The sequence below is a fragment of the Lampris incognitus genome, chromosome 5 (assembly GCF_029633865.1).
Source record: "Lampris incognitus isolate fLamInc1 chromosome 5, fLamInc1.hap2, whole genome shotgun sequence".
NCBI lineage: Eukaryota > Metazoa > Chordata > Actinopteri > Lampriformes > Lampridae > Lampris > Lampris incognitus.
Genome location: NC_079215.1, coordinates 14,483,739 through 14,504,496, shown reverse-complemented (window position 1 = coordinate 14,504,496; position 20,758 = coordinate 14,483,739). Strand labels below are relative to the sequence as shown.

Here is a 20,758-nt window from a genome sequence, read left to right as displayed (position 1 = left end):
TTTTTCACTCTCTGATAGCATGAAGAATCTCAAACCAGAAAATAATACGATCGCTTGACTGTTTTACAACCTTGGAAAAATTGATGTTCTCTTATTTTTTTTGGGGGGGGGGGGGCTTTCTTAAGGATCATCACAAGAACAGGTTTTGATAACTCGAACGCTCTCTGATCATTTTTTCTACAGTTTCCACCCCTGAATTTAATGTTAGCAATTCATTTGAAGGTTTTTGGGGGTAACTGTGTGCTTAGGTACCCCGGTTGGGTTTAGTCAAGTCACTGTCAATCTACATTCAATCTGTTATTCTACCACTTTTGCAGGCCCCAGGTTCCTAAAGAGTGTCAGCGGCAGGTGGAGCCACCAGAGCTGCTGATGACCGCCTGCTCCCGGAACTGTAAAAACGGACACTGCACACCTACGGGCAAGTGCTGTTGCAGCCCGGGCTGGGAGGGACCTTTCTGCAGAGTTGGTGAGCATCTCCCAGCCATTAGGAACCAATAAAACCACTCTCAATGAATGTCTTCAAAGTGCACAGTGGATGTTGTTGTCAATGAAGCACATGCTGTATTAATAGTTTTATTACATGCACTGAACACACACATGCATGCAGGAACACCCACGATGCACACAAGTACACACACACACATAAATCCCTTGATGATTAATTACTAATTTTTTTATTTGATCATTTGCCATTTTGAGTTCCATAAAATGAGTCCACCGTTCACTATTTTTCCACTAGTGTGTTCTTAATTTTACATTTAACTTGCCCCCCCCCCTCTCTCCCTGTCCTCTCGCTTTAACCATAGCCAAATGTGAACCAGGCTGCCGCAATGGCGGAGTGTGTGTGGAGCCCAACAAGTGCCTGTGCAAGAGCGGCTATTCGGGAGCGCAGTGTGAGAAGGGCGAACGGGGTATGCCCAACGACCAGGAGAAAGACGGCATACTGGACCACATAATAGACATGACCTCGTACCTGCTGGATCTGACCACCTATATCGTATAGGGGTTCGGAGAGGGAGTCTGCTCCCCACTGCCACCCACCAACTTGACACAAATCTACCTATCACCACCAGCAGACTCTTGAGGAGTTGTCCTGAACAGGGACTCTCAGCTTCCCTCACACCCGCCCATGCATATATACTACATACATTTCAGATACACACCCCGGGACCCCAATCGGACTATTTCTCATCTACGTCACCACGCCAAACTCTTCCCCTTTTGCCTATAAGCTACTTGCTCTTGAATACCGTGGCTGTCATCCAAGCCAAGTCCACGTTTCAAGAGGCCTGCAGACAGCAGCGAGATGATTGACAAGCACGGCCTAGTAATGGAGGTTCAAACAAGGCATCTCCTCTTTCACTCAGAAGCGCCTGTACATGACTGACTTCACTTTAGAACTGCACTCCTGCTGAGCCGCAGAGGAAACCCAGAGTTTCCACAGGAACGGCCATTTTAGCACAAGGCTTGGATGTTCTCTGGGTGAATTGTTGCCTTACAGAAGACCCCAAAATAGAGAGAGCGAGAGATAGAGAGAGAGAGAGCAAGAGAGAGAGAGACATTAGAGACATTTCGGGGCAGAGCTTGTCCGGTAATTCTCTAAGGATTAATAATTCAAAAGTGTGGGGATGTTTGAGTTGAAGAACTCAAGTTGTGCGGACATTTTTTTTCTTCTTCGTCTTCTTCTTCATTTTGAAATAAAGCTAAACGACTTCTATATACACAGATTTTAAAGGAACACAACCTGTCAGCGTCAGTTAAACATTTATACTGAGAAAGTTGAGAAAGTATATGATTATGGCATGTCATATAGAGCACTCGGTCATTTGTGCGATACTATTTTAAAGGCACTAATATAGGAGCGATAAAACCATGTTGTCTCATGACTCTGAGGTTGAGGTTAGATTTAGTATGTGGGCACAGTCACAAAAGCTATAGTGGTATATATATATATATATATATATATATATATATACACATACATACTATGTATATGTATGTATGTGTTGAGAAACACTCACGTTATCAATGTACATAACGGATACACAACGGGGGACTGACAACTACCTTAAAAAATAGAAATTACTGAGTACAGTGTACTTCTATTGTCAAAGCTGGTTTCACACATTCTGAATGGAGCCATCAACTCCCATGCACTGTATTTTTATACATTCATTTTGTTCAAATCGAAATGAATGTGAGCAGTTATCGGGACAGGACGACAATAACTTCAACCTCGCACACACATACATTAATGCAGAGATATGGTGTAAAAAAAAACAAACAACAACAACAAAAAACAACAACAAAAAATTCCATTGTCTGAAATACTTAACCGTGGCCTAGTATCATGTTACAAAGGGAAGAGAGAGCGCGGTGATGTATATTTCCTATAGAGCTGACCTAAGTACTACTTAGCTTACACAAAATACTTTAGCGATACTATTGTTATCATAGAGGAAGGTTTATTTTTTTAAGCGTAATAATATATGGGAGAGATTGGTGTTTATAGAGGGCAGTTTTACAATAAGTTTGTAAATTCATGTCATTTCATTGTTTTTCCTTTTCTTACGCGTACCCCCCCCGACCAACTATCTCGCGCACACACACACACACACACACACACACACACACACACTTGAAGACACACATAATTTACCCACTTCGTTCAGTGTTAAATGTAGTGCACGTCTCTGCCTGTGTATTGTAGTTGGGAAGAGTAGGACAAGGTCATCCAGGACCTTCCCTGACACGTGTCATTACCACGGTCACAATGTGTCTCTACTGTGACTCCATCAATGATTCAGGCAGTTCACCAAGCCAAGTGTTGAGGTGGCTCATAGCCAGATTGCAGATTTGATCTATGCGGCGTTTCCGTCTGACGCCGAGTCCAAGAGAGAACTCAAGAGATGTCTTCAAGACTGAACATTACATTATGATCAGTATATTGTGGGATGCTGGACTGAACAGGAAAGGAAGATGAAACATCTTCCCTTAGTCTGGTATCATCTGGAGCAACGGTAATGCGTTGTCTCTTTTCAGATGCTTAAATGAAGTTCATACAAACATGTTACACATACCTGCAAAACACACACACACGCACACACACACACACACAGTTTGCATGCATGCATGCATGCATGTATTATGTATGTATGTATGTATGTATACATGCATACATACAAATCTACATACATGCAAATATACATACATACATACATACATACATACATACATACATACATACATACATACATACATACATACATACATACATACATACATGCAAACATACCTACCTACCTACCTACCTACCTACCTACCTACATACATACATACATACATACATACATACATACATACATACATACATACATGCACGTAGATAATCACTCATGCGCACACACAAACACGAGTCACCTGATTATTGACAAAGACCTCTTTGACTGATTGTTTGCCAGTTTTGGATTTCCACAATGAATCTCAGCAGAACACCAGCCACTGTGTTCAGCATGGCTTTGACAAGGCAAACATCCACATCCCTCGTGTGTTCCTCCCCACGTTCTCTTAGCTCGGGTAAAAAATGTTTTACTGTCTGCATGACTAAACGAAAAGCCTCTGGACACACGCTATCAGTAAAATGACAACAGTCGCGTTTGTTGTTAAACCTCCACTTCACCCCTGTTTGTTTGCTGAAATAAACCTCTACCTGGTCTAATGAGTCAAAGTGGAATTCATGCTGTAAAGTGGAAATTATACGTTTTTTTTAGCACTTAATGTGAAAGTTGCATTGTAGCTGCTGAGACGGCGTGGTGTGAATAGAATAACCATTTTCATTATTTAAGTAGTTACACAAATAAAATAATTATTTAAGTTCTTTACTTTGTTTTTACCATTGTACTGTACGTGATTTTTTATGTGTTTTTTGTTTTATGTTTTTCATGTATTGTAAATAAAGCTAGGGATATCGTTGTTTTCTTATAAGAAATATCAATATGTCTATTAAAGTTTATAGCATGTCTGAAGTAACCGCATCGCCTCCTCTGTGCGATTTCCTGTTGACAGTGGCCAAACCTCCCAACAAGTTACGGGGGGGATCTAACTGGTGTGATAATTAAAACGTAAAAGTCGGCATCCGCCTGCAGTGACCCCGTCTCCCGGTCATGACGGCATGCGAGGAACCGTCTCATTTCTGGTAAGCCAGGCTGCCACATTTCCACTGATGGTTTTCCCTCCGCCCAGGTGAAGAGCACAGGGAGAGATGTTGAGAAAATGTTTAGGCTTAAACCGGGGCCAAAGTGGACACAGGCCCGAGCTTTTCCCTTTACCCCCACCCCCCGCCACCCCCTCGCTGGAGTGGAAAAGCTTGCCTGCGAGGCTGACGTCAAAAAAACAAAGAGATTGGGCGAGGGGGCTGCTTTTGTTTTCGCAACCACTTAAACGCAGGTAGAGGGAAATTTGCATGTTTTTCCACTAATGTGCATCCATGGGAGGAAAAAAAAAATGTTTCATGACGCAGATTTGTAATCGCACGAGGTTCTGGCCCGCGTTCCCCATTTGAAGTGGAAATCTGGACGCCCACCTCAGAACTATAAAGACGTTTCATATACATGCACGCATGCACGCGAAACCCACAGGCCCGCATGCAACAGCTATCTCTAATGGCAATATTAATTTCCTTCAGAAAATATCAGTCAAGCTTTTGCGCTGTATAATGATAGTAAATCGAGACCACCCACCTCACTGCAGTCACACATGCGTGTGCGCACAGTCGCACACGCACACTACCTTATTTAGAGTAACGCAATACTAAGTTGTCTGTGCACTGTTTAGAGCCAATCAAAATTGCATAAAGTGGAACTGGCCAATAGTACTTCAACATCCAGCGTATATTTGAGTTTATACACTATCTGTGGCATGAATCATTACTTTTCATTTGGAATAGTTTTCTTTTTCCTTCCCAAAGGGGCCTTGTCTGGCTATCTTTCCCAAACAGTGTAACCTAGTACTTTGAATAAACATGAGGAGCCTGTATACCAAATATTTGTAGGGCCGAGATGGCTGGAAGTGCATGCTATAATACTGTATACATGAGCGAAAGCGTCTGCACAGGCAATACCGATTGGGTGACGCGAGTGGACGCAGAGGGCAGCAAAAAAACCAAAACAAAAATTGGCCTTGTGATTAAAAAAAGACATCGCACACATCATTCTTCCATTTAACCCAGATTGAACTGGAAATAATTTTTTTGTGGATTGAATCTTGTTTCTAATCAGTCACGCTTTATTACCGCACCTAAGAGCTGTGACGGATCTTGGGAAGTTTCGCTGTCATATTGTGGGAAGCAGACATTAACAAACTTACTTAAAAACAGGACGATCTGGCCGAGGCAGCACGGGATCCAGCGGGAACCGGAGTGTGACCGATGGAACTGTTGAACGAGAGGTAAACAATCTCCAGATTTCAGACGTGCCTTGTCATAAAGTATTCCCCCCCGAAACACGCTGCATGTCAGCTGCACCCGTGTGGGCCTGAACCTCCCATTTATATATATAGAAATGGGACGTAGGACATGTTTTCCTCTTATTTCAAACATGTAATGCTTTTGTTCGACTTGGAGAGGGGACGTTTCAGGGCAACTCGTTGGATCGTATGAAGCCAGACTTATGATGTGCTAATACAGGCGTCCGGGTGGCGTGGCGGTCTATTCCGTTGCCTACCAACACGGGGATCGCTGGTTCGAATCCCCGCGTTACCTCTGGCTTGGTCGGGCGTCCCGACAGACACAATTGGCCGTGTCTGCGGGTGGGAAGCCGGATGTGGGTATGTTTCCTGGTCGCTGCACTAGCGCCTCCTCTGGTCGGTCGGTCAGGGCAACTGTTCAGGGGGGAGGGGGAACTGGGGGGGGAATAGCGTGATCCTCCTATGCACTATGTCACCCCGGCGAATCTCCTCACTGTCAGGTGAAAAGAAGTGGCTGGCGACTACCACATGTATCACAGGAGGCATGCGGTAGTCTGTAGCCCTCCCCAGATCGGCGGAGGGGGCGGAGCAGTGACCGGGATGGCTCGGAAGAGTGGAGTAATTGGCCAAGTACAACTGGGTGGAAAAAGGGGGAAAGATGTGCTAATACTTAAACTAAATATATTTTGTACACTTCTGTCCACAAACTTTGCTCCCGCCATTAATATTTTTTATGGAAGTTGTTGAAATATTGCATTGTGGGTGTAAACTAACTTCCCTAGACAGCACGATAGCTGAATGTGAAAACACCGTTTTAGCACGATTCATCCATCTATTTCACACTTTTAGTGGGATGAAAACAGCCAGCAGGTCTTTATTTACACTGTACTGAGCAGGTACCCTGTTTTGTCCGCACTGGGCTCGATACTGGTCTAGCACCGTATCGGTGACCTTCGTTTCTCCACTGGACTTCGTAGCAGGTGTGTGTTTGTATAGTAAAGGAATGTAACCTTGCCAGCACACACAATGGACAAACACCTCTTTTTCTTTTTTTCTTTTTGGCTATATTGTCTGCTTGCTTCAAATCTGTGCACTCTAATATGCACTAAATGCAGAAAAAGACTCCTGTCTCTGTATGGACATGGCACACGAGATGTATGACGTAGTAAAATAATAACATATGTCTGTCCGACTGCACATTTAATAAAGGAAAAGGGATTTCAGGAAAGGGGGGGAATGAAATATTTCTCACACTTGTTGTCTTTTGGAGGCGTTATGAATACAATACAATAACTACTATAATGAAGAATTACAGTTGCTTTGCCCAGTGTCCTTCCCGCCCATGTTTTGATTGTCGTGACATCCCCGTAAGCCTGATCTGACTTCTCTAAAAGAAAATAATAAATAAATAAAATACACTTGATTTTTTCAGCCCCGTTAACAACTGTTTCAGTGTTTCCAACGTGATCTAACTGTACGTCCGCCTTTCTCAATACCAAGAGGACCTCTTAAATCACTGCAATACATGAATTCACGAGGTCCTGTCATTGAGTGATCCTGGCTGGGGAGCGGTGGTAAGTAATCCATATGAGTGCATTAAAATCCACATATTTCTGCAGCGGTCTGTACTCTTGACTGAAGTATTGCCTCCCCAGTTTCCCCTGTATTGATTTATGTGAGAACACTGGATTTGGCTTGTGTAAACAAGTGAATGGGAGTGTGTGTGTGTGTGTGTGTGTGTGTGTGCCTGCTTGTCAATCCCCTGGTTGTATATCTGGTGTTGTCACACCCCTAATTGCGTGGTGTATTCTATGACTTCATGTGTTTACTCTGGGCTGACTCAGTGAGCACTACTGCTGTAATGCATGACTGAGGCGGCTGAATTCTCATTTTCCCCGGTTCCTGACCAGTGACTAATGAAGACACGCGTTTCGACCAGCCCAGTGCTGCTGTCTTTTCTGTTCTGGCTCACTAACCCATGGCTTATCACGTATCAAAACAAACCATGCTCATCGACCACCTTGGAGGCGGTTTGGCTGGGAACATGGGAGGCTGTTGCGTTTTTGTTTTTTTTTTGGGTCACTTTCTATCACTTTCAATGAGATCTGGTGCTTTGCCATTGCTGCAAACAAAGTGTGGCCATTCTCTGGCTTGTCTAAATTTGCTCCCCTGTCTTCGAGCTTTCACTCTTCCTCAGCTCATTTCCCCGCCGCAGCAGTTTACCCTACATTTTCTTATCCCTCCCTTTTCCCTTTGCTTCATTTCCTCCACTATCATGTTCTTGTGTAATCTGTCTCCATATCGCTCTTCTTTCCTCACTCCACCACTCTATCCCAGCATTTCTCTCCCTCTCTCTCTTTTTTTGGCTGTTTACCATCTTCTGACCGTAGTACTGACTTGCATCCATGAAATGATGCAATTAAGGATCCCACTGGGGCTCAATCTGTCACATAAACACATGCAAAAAACCCCACCGAGGGACGAGGGTAGGGCTGGCTGTTGGGGGACAGGTAAGCCAGTTAAAAGTCGGGGTATGAAACCGGGGGGAAGAGGGGTGTTGTGTCCCTCTTGCAGCGTAAATTTCGTTAGAAAAAAAAATGTTTTTGTCAGCTCCCACAGCTCATAGCGGGGGGAAAACAAGAGAGGAGCCGTGAGATGTGTGTGCGTGTGTGTGTTTGTATGTGTTTATACGCACGCATGTGGATGTTTTTGTGTGCGTGCATGGACGTGTGTGAGTAACCGGGTGGCTGCCTGTCTGCATTTCTTGTTGGTCCTTCATGAAAATTATGTAAATGATCTAAAATTAAAACATTCCCGTAAATGTGTGTATTTGTGAGTGGAAGTGCACACGCCCACGCACGAATTTGTGTGTGCAGATGTGTAAGCACAAGTATGTGTACAAGTTTGGCTGTGTGTATGTGTAGTAGAGTGTGTGTGGGGGTGTGGGTGGGTGGGTGCGTGCAAGTGCGTGTGCGTATGCACGTGTGTGTGTGTGACTGTCAAAGGCGACACGTCTTTCTTTGTCTGCTTCCCCTCTCTGTGATCCTCAGCCAGGCTAGGTAAACAACTGATGTCGGCTGGAATGGACCACCTAGGTATAAGTTTCCAAGCGGGGGTATCTCCTCAAAGCAAAGCGGGGGAAATTTTCCGAAACACATTAAAAAGAGTTATGCAAATGGTTTACGGCAGCGCTCGTGTGGCTGTATTGTTATATTAATCTGTATACACTGCGGCTCATCTTGGCAGGGCCTCTTGTTTGCTTTCAATCTTAATCTGCAGGGCTCATTTCAGGCTTACATCACTCAGAGTCAACAGAAGAACATCCACCGCGAGCCTTACCACTAACAGCCCAGCCTCTCGGGTCAAACACTACATGTTTGTGTGTGTGTGTGTGTGTGTGTGTGTGTGTGTGTGTGTGTGTGTGTGTGTGTGTGTGTGTGTGTGTGTGTGTGTGTGTGTGTGTGTGTGTGTGTGTGTGTGTGTGTGTGTGTGTGTGTGTGTGTGTGTGTGTGTGTGTGTGTGTGTGAAAACCGAGCAGACCAAAGAAGGTCTTCAAGTCTAACAGAGGTGTCTATTGCAAGGTTTTGAGGTGCCCGACCACCCCAACAGACCAAACATCCCCTTGCTGCTCCCTTCCTGTATCTCTTTCCCATTCACAAAACAAGCGGGATAATATTTTTCCATACCCTGAATGCCCGCCGCCCTCTATTAGCCTCCATGCCTTTTTCTGAGCACCGTGCCCTAACACATATTTGCTCTTCAAACACTGACTGCCCACAGCAACCCTCCCACCCAAAGAGAAAGGAAAGAACAGAGAAAGAAGAAGAAAGGAAAGTATACGGTTGGTGTTTTGTGCTTGCAAAGATGTGGTTTCCCCTGACTGAAGTGGAGCCATAGCTTGTATCGGCTGCGCGTCCGTTTGTCTCCGTGTTCAGTGCCGGCCAACTCTTCCGATGCCTGCCGCTTTGTTATCTGTACAGGCATGACCTCTGCTTTCTCCCATCCTGCTGAACTGTGTGGGTGAACATTCTTATCACACGGTACTGGCGACTGGCTGGAAAGAGCCCCGAATAAGTGGTTGCACGCTAACATACACACACGCATGAGTGCCCAAAAACACAAAGCTATGAGAGGCCATGCAGGCCATAATTCTCAGCTACACTCTCTGGCACACTATGAAACGCTCTCTCTCATGCACTATCAAACTCTCTCTCGTGCACTAACAAACCCCCTCACACACACTATCAAACTCTCTCTCGTGCACTAACAAACCCCCTCACACACACTATCAAACCCTCTCACATGCACTATCAAACTCTCTCTCGTGCACTAACAAACCCCCTCACACACACTATCAAACTCTCTCTCGTGCACTAACAAACCCTCTCACACACACTATCAAACCCTCTCACACACACTATCAAACCCTCTCACACACACTATCAAACGCTCTCACATGCACTATCAAATCCTCTCACACGCACTATCAAACGCTCTCACATGCACTATCAAACCCTCTCACATGCACTATCAAACCCTCTCACATGCACTATCAAATCCTCTCACACGCACTATCAAACGCTCTCACATGCACTATCAAACCCTCTCACATGCACTATCAAACCCTCTCACATGCACTATCAAACCCTCTCACATGCACTATCAAATCCTCTCACACGCACTATCAAACGCTCTCACATGCACTATCAAACCCTCTCACATGCACTATCAAACCCTCTCACATGCACTATCAAATCCTCTCACACGCACTATCAAACGCTCTCACATGCACTATCAAACCCTCTCACATGCACTATCAAACCCTCTCACATGCACTATCAAATCCTCTCACACGCACTATCAAACGCTCTCACACACACTATCAAACCCTCTCACACACACTATCAAATCCTCTCACATGCACTATCAAACCCTCTCACACACACTATCAAACCCTCTCACACACACTATCAAATCCTCTCACATGCACTATCAAATCCTCTCACACGCACTATCAAACCCTCTCACACACACTATCAAACCCTCTCACACACACTATCAAATCCTCTCACATGCACTATCAAACGCTCTCACACACACTATCAAACCCTCTCACACACACTATCAAATCCTCTCACATGCACTATCAAATCCTCTCACACGCACTATCAAACGCTCTCACACACACTATCAAACCCTCTCACACACACTATCAAACCCTCACACACACTATCAAACGCTCTCACACGCACTATCAAACCCTCTCACACACACTATCAAACGCTCTCACATGCACTATCAAACGCTCTCACATGCACTATCAAACCCTCTCTCACACACACTATCAAACCCTCTCACGTGCACTATCAAACGTTCTCTCACATGCACTATCAAACCCTCTCTCACACACTATCAAACCCTCTCTCACACACTATCAAACCCTCTCACGTGCACTATCAAACGTTCTCTCACATGCACTATCAAACGCTCTCTCACACACTATCAAACCCTCTTACGTGCACTATCAAACGCTCTCTCACACACTATCAAACGCTCTCTCACACACTACCAAACCCTCTTACGTGCACTATCAAACCCTCTCACACACACTACCAAACCCTCTTACGTGCACTATCAAACCCTCTCACACGCACTATCAAATCCTCTCACGTGCACTATCAAACGCTCTCTCACGGACTATCAAACACTCTCTCACACACTATCAAACCCTCTCACGTGCACTATCAAACCCTCTCACACGCACTATCAAATCCTCTCACGTGCACTATCAAACCCTCTCTCACGGACTATCAAACACTCTCTCACACACTATCAAACCCTCTCACGTGCACTATCAAACGCTCTCTCACGGACTATCAAACGCTCTCTCACACAATATAAAACCCTCTCACGTGCACTACCAAACTCTCTCACATGCACTATCAAACTCACACACTATCAAGACCTCACACACTATCAAATTCTCTCACACGCATTATCACTCTCTCACATGCTCAATCAAACTCTCTCACATGCAGTATCAAACTCTCTCACATGCAGTATCAAACTCTCTCACATGCAGTATCAAACTCTCTCACATGCAGTATCAAACCCTCTCTCACACGCTATCAAACCATCTCACATGCACTATCAAACCCTCTCACATGCACTATCAAATTCTCACATACAATCAAACCCTCTCAACACACACTATCAAACTCACACACTATCAAAACCGCTCACTCTATCAAATTTTCTCACACGTACTATCACTCTCTCACAAGCTCTATCAAACTCTCTCTCACACACAATCAAACCCTCTCACATGCACTATCAAACTCTCACATACAATCAAACTCTCTCAACATGCACTATCAAACTCTCACACACACAATCACACTCTCACACACTATCAAACCCTCTCACATGCAATCAAACTCTCTTACATGCACTATTAAACTCAGTGTTTAGTAGTGTGTGAGAGGGAGTTTGATAGAGTGAGAGAGTTTGATCTTTGCATTTTATTTTATTTTTTTGGATTTTTCCCTTTTCTCCCCAATTATACTTGGCCAATTACCCAGTTCTTCTGAGCCGTCCCGGTCACTGTTTCACCCCCTCTGACAATCCAGGGACAGCCGCAGACTACCACATGCCTCCTCCGATACATGTGCAGTCAGCAGCTACTTCTTTTCACCTGACAGTGAGGAGTTTCGCCAGGAGGATGTAGTGCATGGGAGGATCACGCTATTGCCCCCAGCCCCCCCCCCAACAGGTGCTCCGACCGACCAGAGGAGGCACTAGTGCAGCGACCAGGACACATACCCACATCCAGCTTCCCACCCACAGACACGGCCAATTGTGTCTGTAAAGACGCCCGACCAAGCCAAAGGTAACATGGGGATTCGAACTGCTGATCCCCGTGTTGGTAGGCAACGGAATAGACCACTATGTCACCCAGACGCCCGATCTTTGCATTTTTTTGATTGGCTGGAAGTATTGCCAGATAATTTTTCTATTTCTCATTGGCTCACTCAGAGTATGCAGGCACAGTTAAGGTTTTTAATGTCCTTGCCTACATCTGTTACTGATCGCATTGGCCAACTTTCATTATCTGTGGAAATAAGAATTCTTTTTTCATTTATTTTTATTTTGCAAGTTAGTTGGCTAGTTCAGGTGAAGGGAAATGAAGAAATGTTTTCATATTTCACAACACCTTACAATGTCTTCAAGATATTCAGAGGCAGAGAAATAGCATGGGATCAGACCACTTGGCTTTGGAAAGAGTGTGAGAGGGTTTGATAATATGTGAGAGGATTTGATAGTGCGTGTGAGCGGGTTTAATAGTGCATGAGAGAGGTTTGATAGTGCGTGTGAGAGTTTGATAGTGCATGAGAGAGGGTTTGATAGTGTGTGAGAAAGAGTTTGATAGTGCATGTGAGAGTTTGATAGTGTGCGAGAAAGGGTTTGATAGTGCGTGAGAGAAGGTCTTACAGTGTTGTGAGAGATGGTTCGATAGTGCGTGAGAGAGGTTTGATAGTGCGCGGGTGTTTGATACTGCATGAGAGGGTTTGATAGTGCATGAGAGGGTATGATAGTGCGTGCGAGAGGTTTGATAGTGCGTGAGAGTGCAAGTAGATGAGAGAGGGTTTGATCATGCAGCAGACAGAGTTTCATAATGTGTAAGAGAGATTTAATAATGCATATGAGAGAGTTTGATAGAATGCGAGTGACATTTGATAGTGCATAAGCGAAGTTTGATAGTACAAGAGAGTGGGTGATAGTGCATGCAATATTATGATAGTGTGTGAGAGGATTTGATAGTGTGTGAGCAGGTTTAATAGTGCGTGAGAGGTTTGATAGTGTGTGCGAGAGTTTGATAGTGCATGAGAGAGGGTTTGGTAGTGTGTGAGAGGGAGTTTGATAGTGTTTGGGAGAGGATTCGGTTGTGCGCAAGAGAGGGTTTGATAGTGCACAAGAGAGTTTGACAGTGCGTGTGTGAAAGTTTGATAGTGCATGAGAGAGGATTTGACAATGTGTGAGGGTTTGATACTGCGTGAGAGAAGTTTGGTAGTGCGCATGAGAAAATTCTATAGTACATAAGGGTTTGATAGTGCATGTGAGAGTGATAATGCACGAGAGGGTATGACAGTGCATGTGAGATGTTGATAGTGTTTGAGGTTTTGGTAGTGTGCGAGAGTTTGATAGTGCGTGAAAGGGGTCTCAGAGTGTGTGAGAGAGTTTGACAGTGCACGAGAGAGGATTTGATAGTGTGTGAGAGGGTATGATCGTGCATGAAAGGTTTGATAGTGCAAGTGTTTGATAGTGCATGCGAGAGGTTGCTGGTGGGTGAGAGGGTTCGATAGTGTGTGAGAGGGAGTTAATAGTGCATGAGAGAAGGTTTGATAGTGCATGAGAGAGGTTTTGATAGGGCATGACAGAGGGTTTGAAAGTGCATGACAGGTTTGATAGTGAGAGAGGGTTTGATAGTGCATGTGAGAGTTTAATGGTGCGTGAGAGGGTTTGATAGTGTAAGAGAGGTTTGATAGTCCATGAGAGAGGGGTTTTTTATAAATTTATTTCTTATTTTTCCCTTTTTTTCTCCCAATTTAGTGGCCAATCAATCCCTATTCTAGTTCAAACACCCACCCTCATACTGCATGCGTTCGCCAACTGCATCTCTCCAACCGGCAGTCTCGAAGGTGAATCCAGGCCGAACCACTGCTTTTTCCGACGCACCCAGAGACGCATTCATGTGACAAACACAAGCTGACTCCGCCCCCCTCCCGACAACAGCGTTGCCAATTATTGCTACGTCATCGAGTCCGGTCATAGTCGGATCTGACGAGATCGGGGCGCGAACCCCAGTCCTCAGTGGGCAACTGCACCAACATAAAGCCGATGCTTAGACCGCTACACCACCGCGGACCACATGAGAGAGGGTTTGATAGTGCATGTGAGAGTTTGATGGTGCGTGAGAGGGTTTGATAGTGCGTGAGAGTTCTGATAGTACAAGTCAAGTCAATTTTATTTGTATAGCCCAATATCACAAATTACAAATTTGCCTCAAGGGGCATTACAGCAACACAACATCCTGTTGTTAGACCCTTGCATCAGATAAGGAACAACTTCCTAAAAAAAAAAAACCTTTGACAGGGAGAAAAAATAGGAAGAAACCTCAGGGAGAGCAACAGAGGAGGGATCTCTCTCCCAAGACGGACAATGTGTAATGGATGTTGTGTTAATAGTGCGTGAGAGAGGTTTGATAGTGTGTATGAGAATTTGATAGCACAAGAGAGAAGTTTGCTTGTGCATGAAAGAGGTTTGATAGTGCGTGAGAGAGGTCTGATAGTGCGTGTGAGAGTTTGATCGTGCATGAGATAGTTTGATAGTGTGAGAGATTGTAGCTGAGAATTATGGCCTAGATGGCCTCTTATACAATGCACATATGCTGACACACAGACACATACACTCAACCTGCACTCACATGCATCTGCACATGCTCATGATTACATACATACATAAATATAACACTTAAAAACAACATGCAGCCATGTACACAAGAACATGCTAAGGTCAGCCCTTTTCACAAGATGCAACAGATATACTAATTACTGTATCTAGTCTGCCATATTGGGACAAATGGTTAAAATGGAAGCACAGCAGAGTGTCTATGCTACAGCTATCACAGCAAATTGCCATTGTGAATGGGCTCTCAGTCAAACCCACACACTCAAGTAACACGCCACACGAAATGAATCCTGAATGACATAGATCAGTAGAATTCGAGAAATGGGGGATTATAAAAAGTGTGCAACCTCTCAAAAGCAACAGAAAACTGAGAAATAACTGCCCGTGAAAGGTCATCCAGCTCATCAGTGTTGCACATGGACAGTTACTGCAAAGTCCTCTCCCAGGCAATACCTCCGTCTCTTGTGCATGGTACAGCATTCTGCTGCGGTGCTGCCTTGTCATTGCCAAAGCCCTAATCCTCAATTTGGTACAGAGACTGCCTGTGGTGGTTGTGTGCTGTGTGCATCCTAATCTCTCCAAAGCTCTGTGTCTAATGGCTTTGGTGGTGTTTACCCTGCTGCCTCTCTGTACACGGCGTTCTTCCAGTTTAGCTATAGCCTAAAAGACATGATTGAGTGTTGAGGGAAACAGCGGTTGTTATAACTGTTACTGTTCTATAACAGTTGTTAAAGACATGTTGTAAAGCAAGGAAAGAAGGAGGGAAGGAGGGTTTGCTCTGTTTATGTATGTGTGGGTAGATATATGTGAGTGCTTGAATGTATGTGTCGGCAAACATGAGTTATTGAGCATGTATCAATCAAGCTGAGTGTGTATGTGTACATCTATGCATGTGTTTTTTGCATGTGAACCTGAGTCAGGACCACAGAGTGGGTCGGAATGAGGGCGGAGTGTAGTCTCGCTTCACCCTTCCCCATGGGATCAGCCACATGGTGATAGATGGAGTGAGACTTCCTGCCCTTTACTCCTCCAGAATCTGTCATACTGTCCTCCCGCTACCAACATCCCTGCTGCCCTCGTCAGGCCCTCGCAGGTGTCTCATCTGGTGACCTCATCCTTGACCTACAATCTTTAACCCCTCACACCTGGGTGACTCCCACTGCAGAGCCAATGAACTCTGACCCCAAGTTGTCCGTCTTCTCCCCTGGTCACCTGGTAAAAACATTACCTTGTAAATATGTAAGAGCTGGGTGCCACTGAGGCTCCCTTTATACAGCCTTTGATCTAGCAACATGATTCCTCCAAAAAATATGAAAAAAACATATCCCTCCCGCTGTATCAAAAAAACGACTTGCAAAGTATCACAGAAAGTTGAATCAGTTCATCCGGACACAACGTTTATTGAGACAAACGTCTCATCGCTTATCTAAGTGACTTCTCAGACGACTTGCAAAGTAGGAAGATTTCTTTGTTTTACATTAATTTCATTTCCATGAAGAGCTACATATGTTCATCGTTGATGCATGTGTAAATGAAATACACCCAATCAGATTTCATGTTTGACCTTCAGTCTATCTTCCCCCAAAGCCAAAACAAACCCAACCTTTCTTTGCGAGAATTCAGCCCCTAATGTGACACCAAACAAAGATTTTCATCTCTGAATTTAGTCAGTTTGGTTGGTTTATTACCTCAAAAAGCCTCAAAGCCTTGAATAGCCATTATTTCACAACACAAAAGTTGATAGGCACGCAAAGAGACAAATTTCTATTCAATTTCTTCCATAAATTGATTGAACTGTGGGCATGATAGCTGTTCAACATAAAACTGGCAAGTGCACAATGGTTTTGCCTACTTGTTTATAAAATTTGGGATGGAAAGCACGAAAAGGAAAGATGAGAGGACGGCGGACAGCCTTTCAGAGGCTAAACCGCAGCCATCTTCCTAAAGGAGGCAGAAGGTGGCACCCCTCTCTCACACTGCTCTGTTAAGACACCTGGAAACGTTTCAGAACTGTTCTCTTTACCGTCACTGCTGCATCAACAGCTGATGGTTCATTCCTGCACAGACCACATACTGTTAAACCTCTAATTAAGGTCCATGCCCACAGAAACTGTGACTTTTTTTGCTCAGCAATTGAAAAATCATTAAGACCGACTCATTTATTGTTGTCATCGTCATACCCCTACCCCTCACACAGCCGCCCAGCATGTGCATGTAATGACTGCCAGACGTAAACCTCATGCTGAGCATTTCTGAGGTCATTTCCTTGATTTGTTGCTCAAAAGGGACCCAAATTTGTTTGTTATAACAAATCTCTCTCTATTGCATCTTGTGACATTTTTTTCATGCTTTTACTATGGTAGGCTTGAAAACCCTATCCAGAGACTTTTACTTGTAGTGGGTAAAATATTTCTCTTAAAAAACTCAAACAAAAAACCTCTTCTGTGTTAGATGGTGAAAAGAAATCAATTGTTTTTACATTTATGGTCCCATTTAACAAAGTTACAAGTCAGTAAATACTATTTTAGCTTAAAGATGCTGCAGGCAATTCTACTTGAATCCTGACCTCTATTGTTCAGCGACATGAACAACAACAAACGAAGGCAGGACAAACAAATGTAAATAGAAAAGCAGTACATACACAGCACATTCGCAGACATTTGTCATTTTTAAATGGCCTCTGCTAGCAGTATCTGTGACCACAGCGTGGTTTGCCAGGGAGTGCTGGTGTGAACCGAGTATTTTCGGGTGCGGGGCATCAAACAGCAGCAACAAAGTCACAACAGCTGTATTTTTAAATGGAGAGACCTTTCATGGTTGGGGGGATGAGCGGGTCATTGAGTCGTTAACATTGTTTCAGTCAGTAATGAGACATCGGGGGTCCTACTAATTGCCACCTAAACAACCCCAAACACATACCCCAAAAACCCCAAACAACCCCAAAATGTTCACTAGCAGCACCTGTTCAAGCACACTAACAGAGCTATCAAAAGCCTCAGACTGTTCACACTTTAAATTAAGACATCTGTCCAATCTTCAAATATAATCTTTAAAATAATGATTTTGTCATGTCTGGAAGGGGCATTGGAAACGTTTGGAAACTTGAGCATTGTGTTTCCAGCTGCAAAACAACACATTTTTACGTTGCATAAATGTCATGTCATGTACTAAAATATAAAATAGCAAATCCTAATTTGTTTTCTATTTCAGGTGTCAATAAATTTGATGAAAACTGTAGAATAGAAAAGCTCATGTAGCTGAACATTGTTACAGCTTCCATTTTAAAATGATCAATGAGAAACCAGCAAGATGTGATCAATTGATCATCACCATTTGATGAACATATTTAGATAAAGAAAATCAGCCAATCAGGTGCTATTCAATTTCAACTCAATTTGGAATGGTTTATCTGAATGCATTTAACTTCTGCATCTCGAGGCAGGAGGACGTTGTGATTTTTGGAGCAAAGGAATAATTACAATTTTTTAAAAAAAGAAAAGAAAGAAAAACTGTTCCCAGGACCCATTCGGTGTTAAAATGATGAAATAGCTGGACTGGCTTAGTATCTTCAAATGCGGATAATAACTATCCAACCACAATAAAACAGTCAATGGGCCCAATATGGTTTTTATAGAATGTCATAATGATAGAATGTCACATTTCTAATATGTGATAAGTGGATTATTTTTTCTTTTCTTTTTTTTCCATTTAGGCTGGGCTGTTTACAGAAAACGTAGGGTAAAATAAGATTAACTTTATTCACTTCCAAAGGGGAAATTTAATTTAATAAAAAAACAAACACAATGGCCAGTGTGTGCATTATATGACAATGGGGGGGGGGGGTGTCAACTTTTTCTCCAGGGCGTAAAGGGAACCCAGTACAGCGCAGGAGTGTGCTCCAGTGAACTGAAGTCTTACAATCCTTACAGTATTTTGCTTGTTTAACATTATGTCTGCAGTCTGTAGATGATGATAAATCAAATCCATCACACCAGCTCATGGGGCATGTACAACACAATAACTTTTGTAGTCACGGGTCTCGAACAAAGTATTCTAGAGCAAAACTGAATAAATATCTGGTATGATGGCATGCATCTTTTGTGCAGTCTACTTTGTAACTCACCTCTGTGCTACCAGGTCCCGTCTGCTCACTGGTCCCCCTGACCTCCTCCTGCCTGCTGCCTGTCATTCTGACCTCCCTCTGCTTCCTTAATACAACAGCACATAGATTAAAAAAAACTCACCATCATCCATACTATCCTGCTCAGTATTAAGCCTGCATGACAACCACAGAAAATACAGGCTGCATCATCATCTCTAACTCCTAATTCTTACAAGTTTTAACTTACTCTTTTTTAGCACCAAAAAAGTGCCTGATATCTCTTCTCCTCTTGCTCATGTTGACGCTGTGAATGAAATCTAATCTGAGTTCAATAAAGTAGTCATACATTAGAACTAATACAATTATTACCTTCAGCACACATGGATTTCAATATTGTTCCAATTCCCCAACCAGGTAAAACTCATGTATTCCTAAGTGAAAACAAAGGAGGTGCCTCTTACAAAAGCTAATATCAAAAAGGCAAGACTAACTAAATCACCATAGCCACACAAATGACTATTAAAATGAAACAAAATGTATCAAAAACTAATTCTTCATTGTCTCACTGCTCATGACTGAGCACTGGTGTTAGCTAACATTAGATAATATATATTTAAAATTGTTAATGAAATGCCAAGCCAAAGACACAGCTAGCTAGCTATTTAGCCAACACCGAAAAAGAATGAGCACACTATCAGCTAGCTAACACTAGGTAGCTAATGTTAGTTAAGGCAAACGTTATGAAAAAAACGTTAAGGCAAACGTTAGCTTTAGCTAGCTAAGTTAGTTAGCTAATCTGTAACTTAAAGTTTGAAACTAGCTAACGTTAGCGTTCATCCGTAGACACTTGACACGATCTTCAGAAACTGAATTATAGTGTATTAGATTAGCTAAAACGCTAGCTGGCTACTTACATTAACCAACAGCATCACCATTGGCTAACGCGACGCACGCGAGCACAGACGTGTTCCCTTGTTTACATGCGCCAAATGTGCCTGCGCAGATTGTGAGGCAAAAAAGGGAACACGCGTCTTGTGTGTAAATGTTACTACGCTCATTTCGAAGAGACCGTCAAATATCAAACGCAAAGATTTGCGGATGTAGCGGACTCGATGGAAATAATTCACCATAATCGGTTCTGGTCGCTTTAAAAAAAGTGTTTCCGGGTTGACCGGGTGAGCTACGACGATGATTGGTTGGGGCAGTGCCATGTTGCTCAAGCTATTGGTTTTGTATACGGAGATTAAAAGAAGACGTACTCGTTCGTGTAGTCAACGAGAGAAATTGCCCGTCTCTACTTTCCTGCAATTGACCTTTCGCAAAGTCCCGCCCCCCTTAGTTACTGTTGCTATGCCCATCAAGCATTTCAGAACTATCCAGGAAGCAGCCGGAAAACACCAAAACATCAAGGAAGAAATCAGCGCAATAATACGTTAGCTGTATGAGCTATCAATAATAGCTAGTAGCAAGCTTAGCTTGGAGCAGACAGGTATTTTTGTTGATTTTGGATGGATTAAGCTGGCTATGGGGTCTGCTATACTGCCAAATCTATTGCCGACATTGCTCTTCTTGCGCTTCTTGCGTCCTGGGTTTCGGGAAGGGAAAGAAAATTACACCCCCTCCAAACTTTTCAGATATCTAGTATCCGATTTGCAGATCCCATAGGCACACCGTTTCAGTATTTTGTTGTGTGTTTGAAAGCTTGACGGACCGTTGCTAAGGTAG

At 43.6% G+C, this 20,758-nt stretch overlaps 1 protein-coding gene across 1 annotated transcript in view; it reads left to right on the top strand.

The window, feature by feature from the left end:
- The window catches only part of hhip (hedgehog interacting protein), a 42,482-nt gene extending 38,462 nt beyond the window's left edge, over positions 1-4,020 (top strand). Inside the window, exons 12-13 of the mRNA XM_056280204.1 lie at positions 318-466; positions 807-4,020. Of these exons, the coding sequence (XP_056136179.1) occupies positions 318-466; positions 807-1,003 (346 nt within the window). The 3' untranslated portion in view covers positions 1,004-4,020. The remainder of the gene's footprint in view (positions 1-317; positions 467-806) is intronic.
- The last annotated feature ends 16,738 nt before the right edge of the window (positions 4,021-20,758 follow it).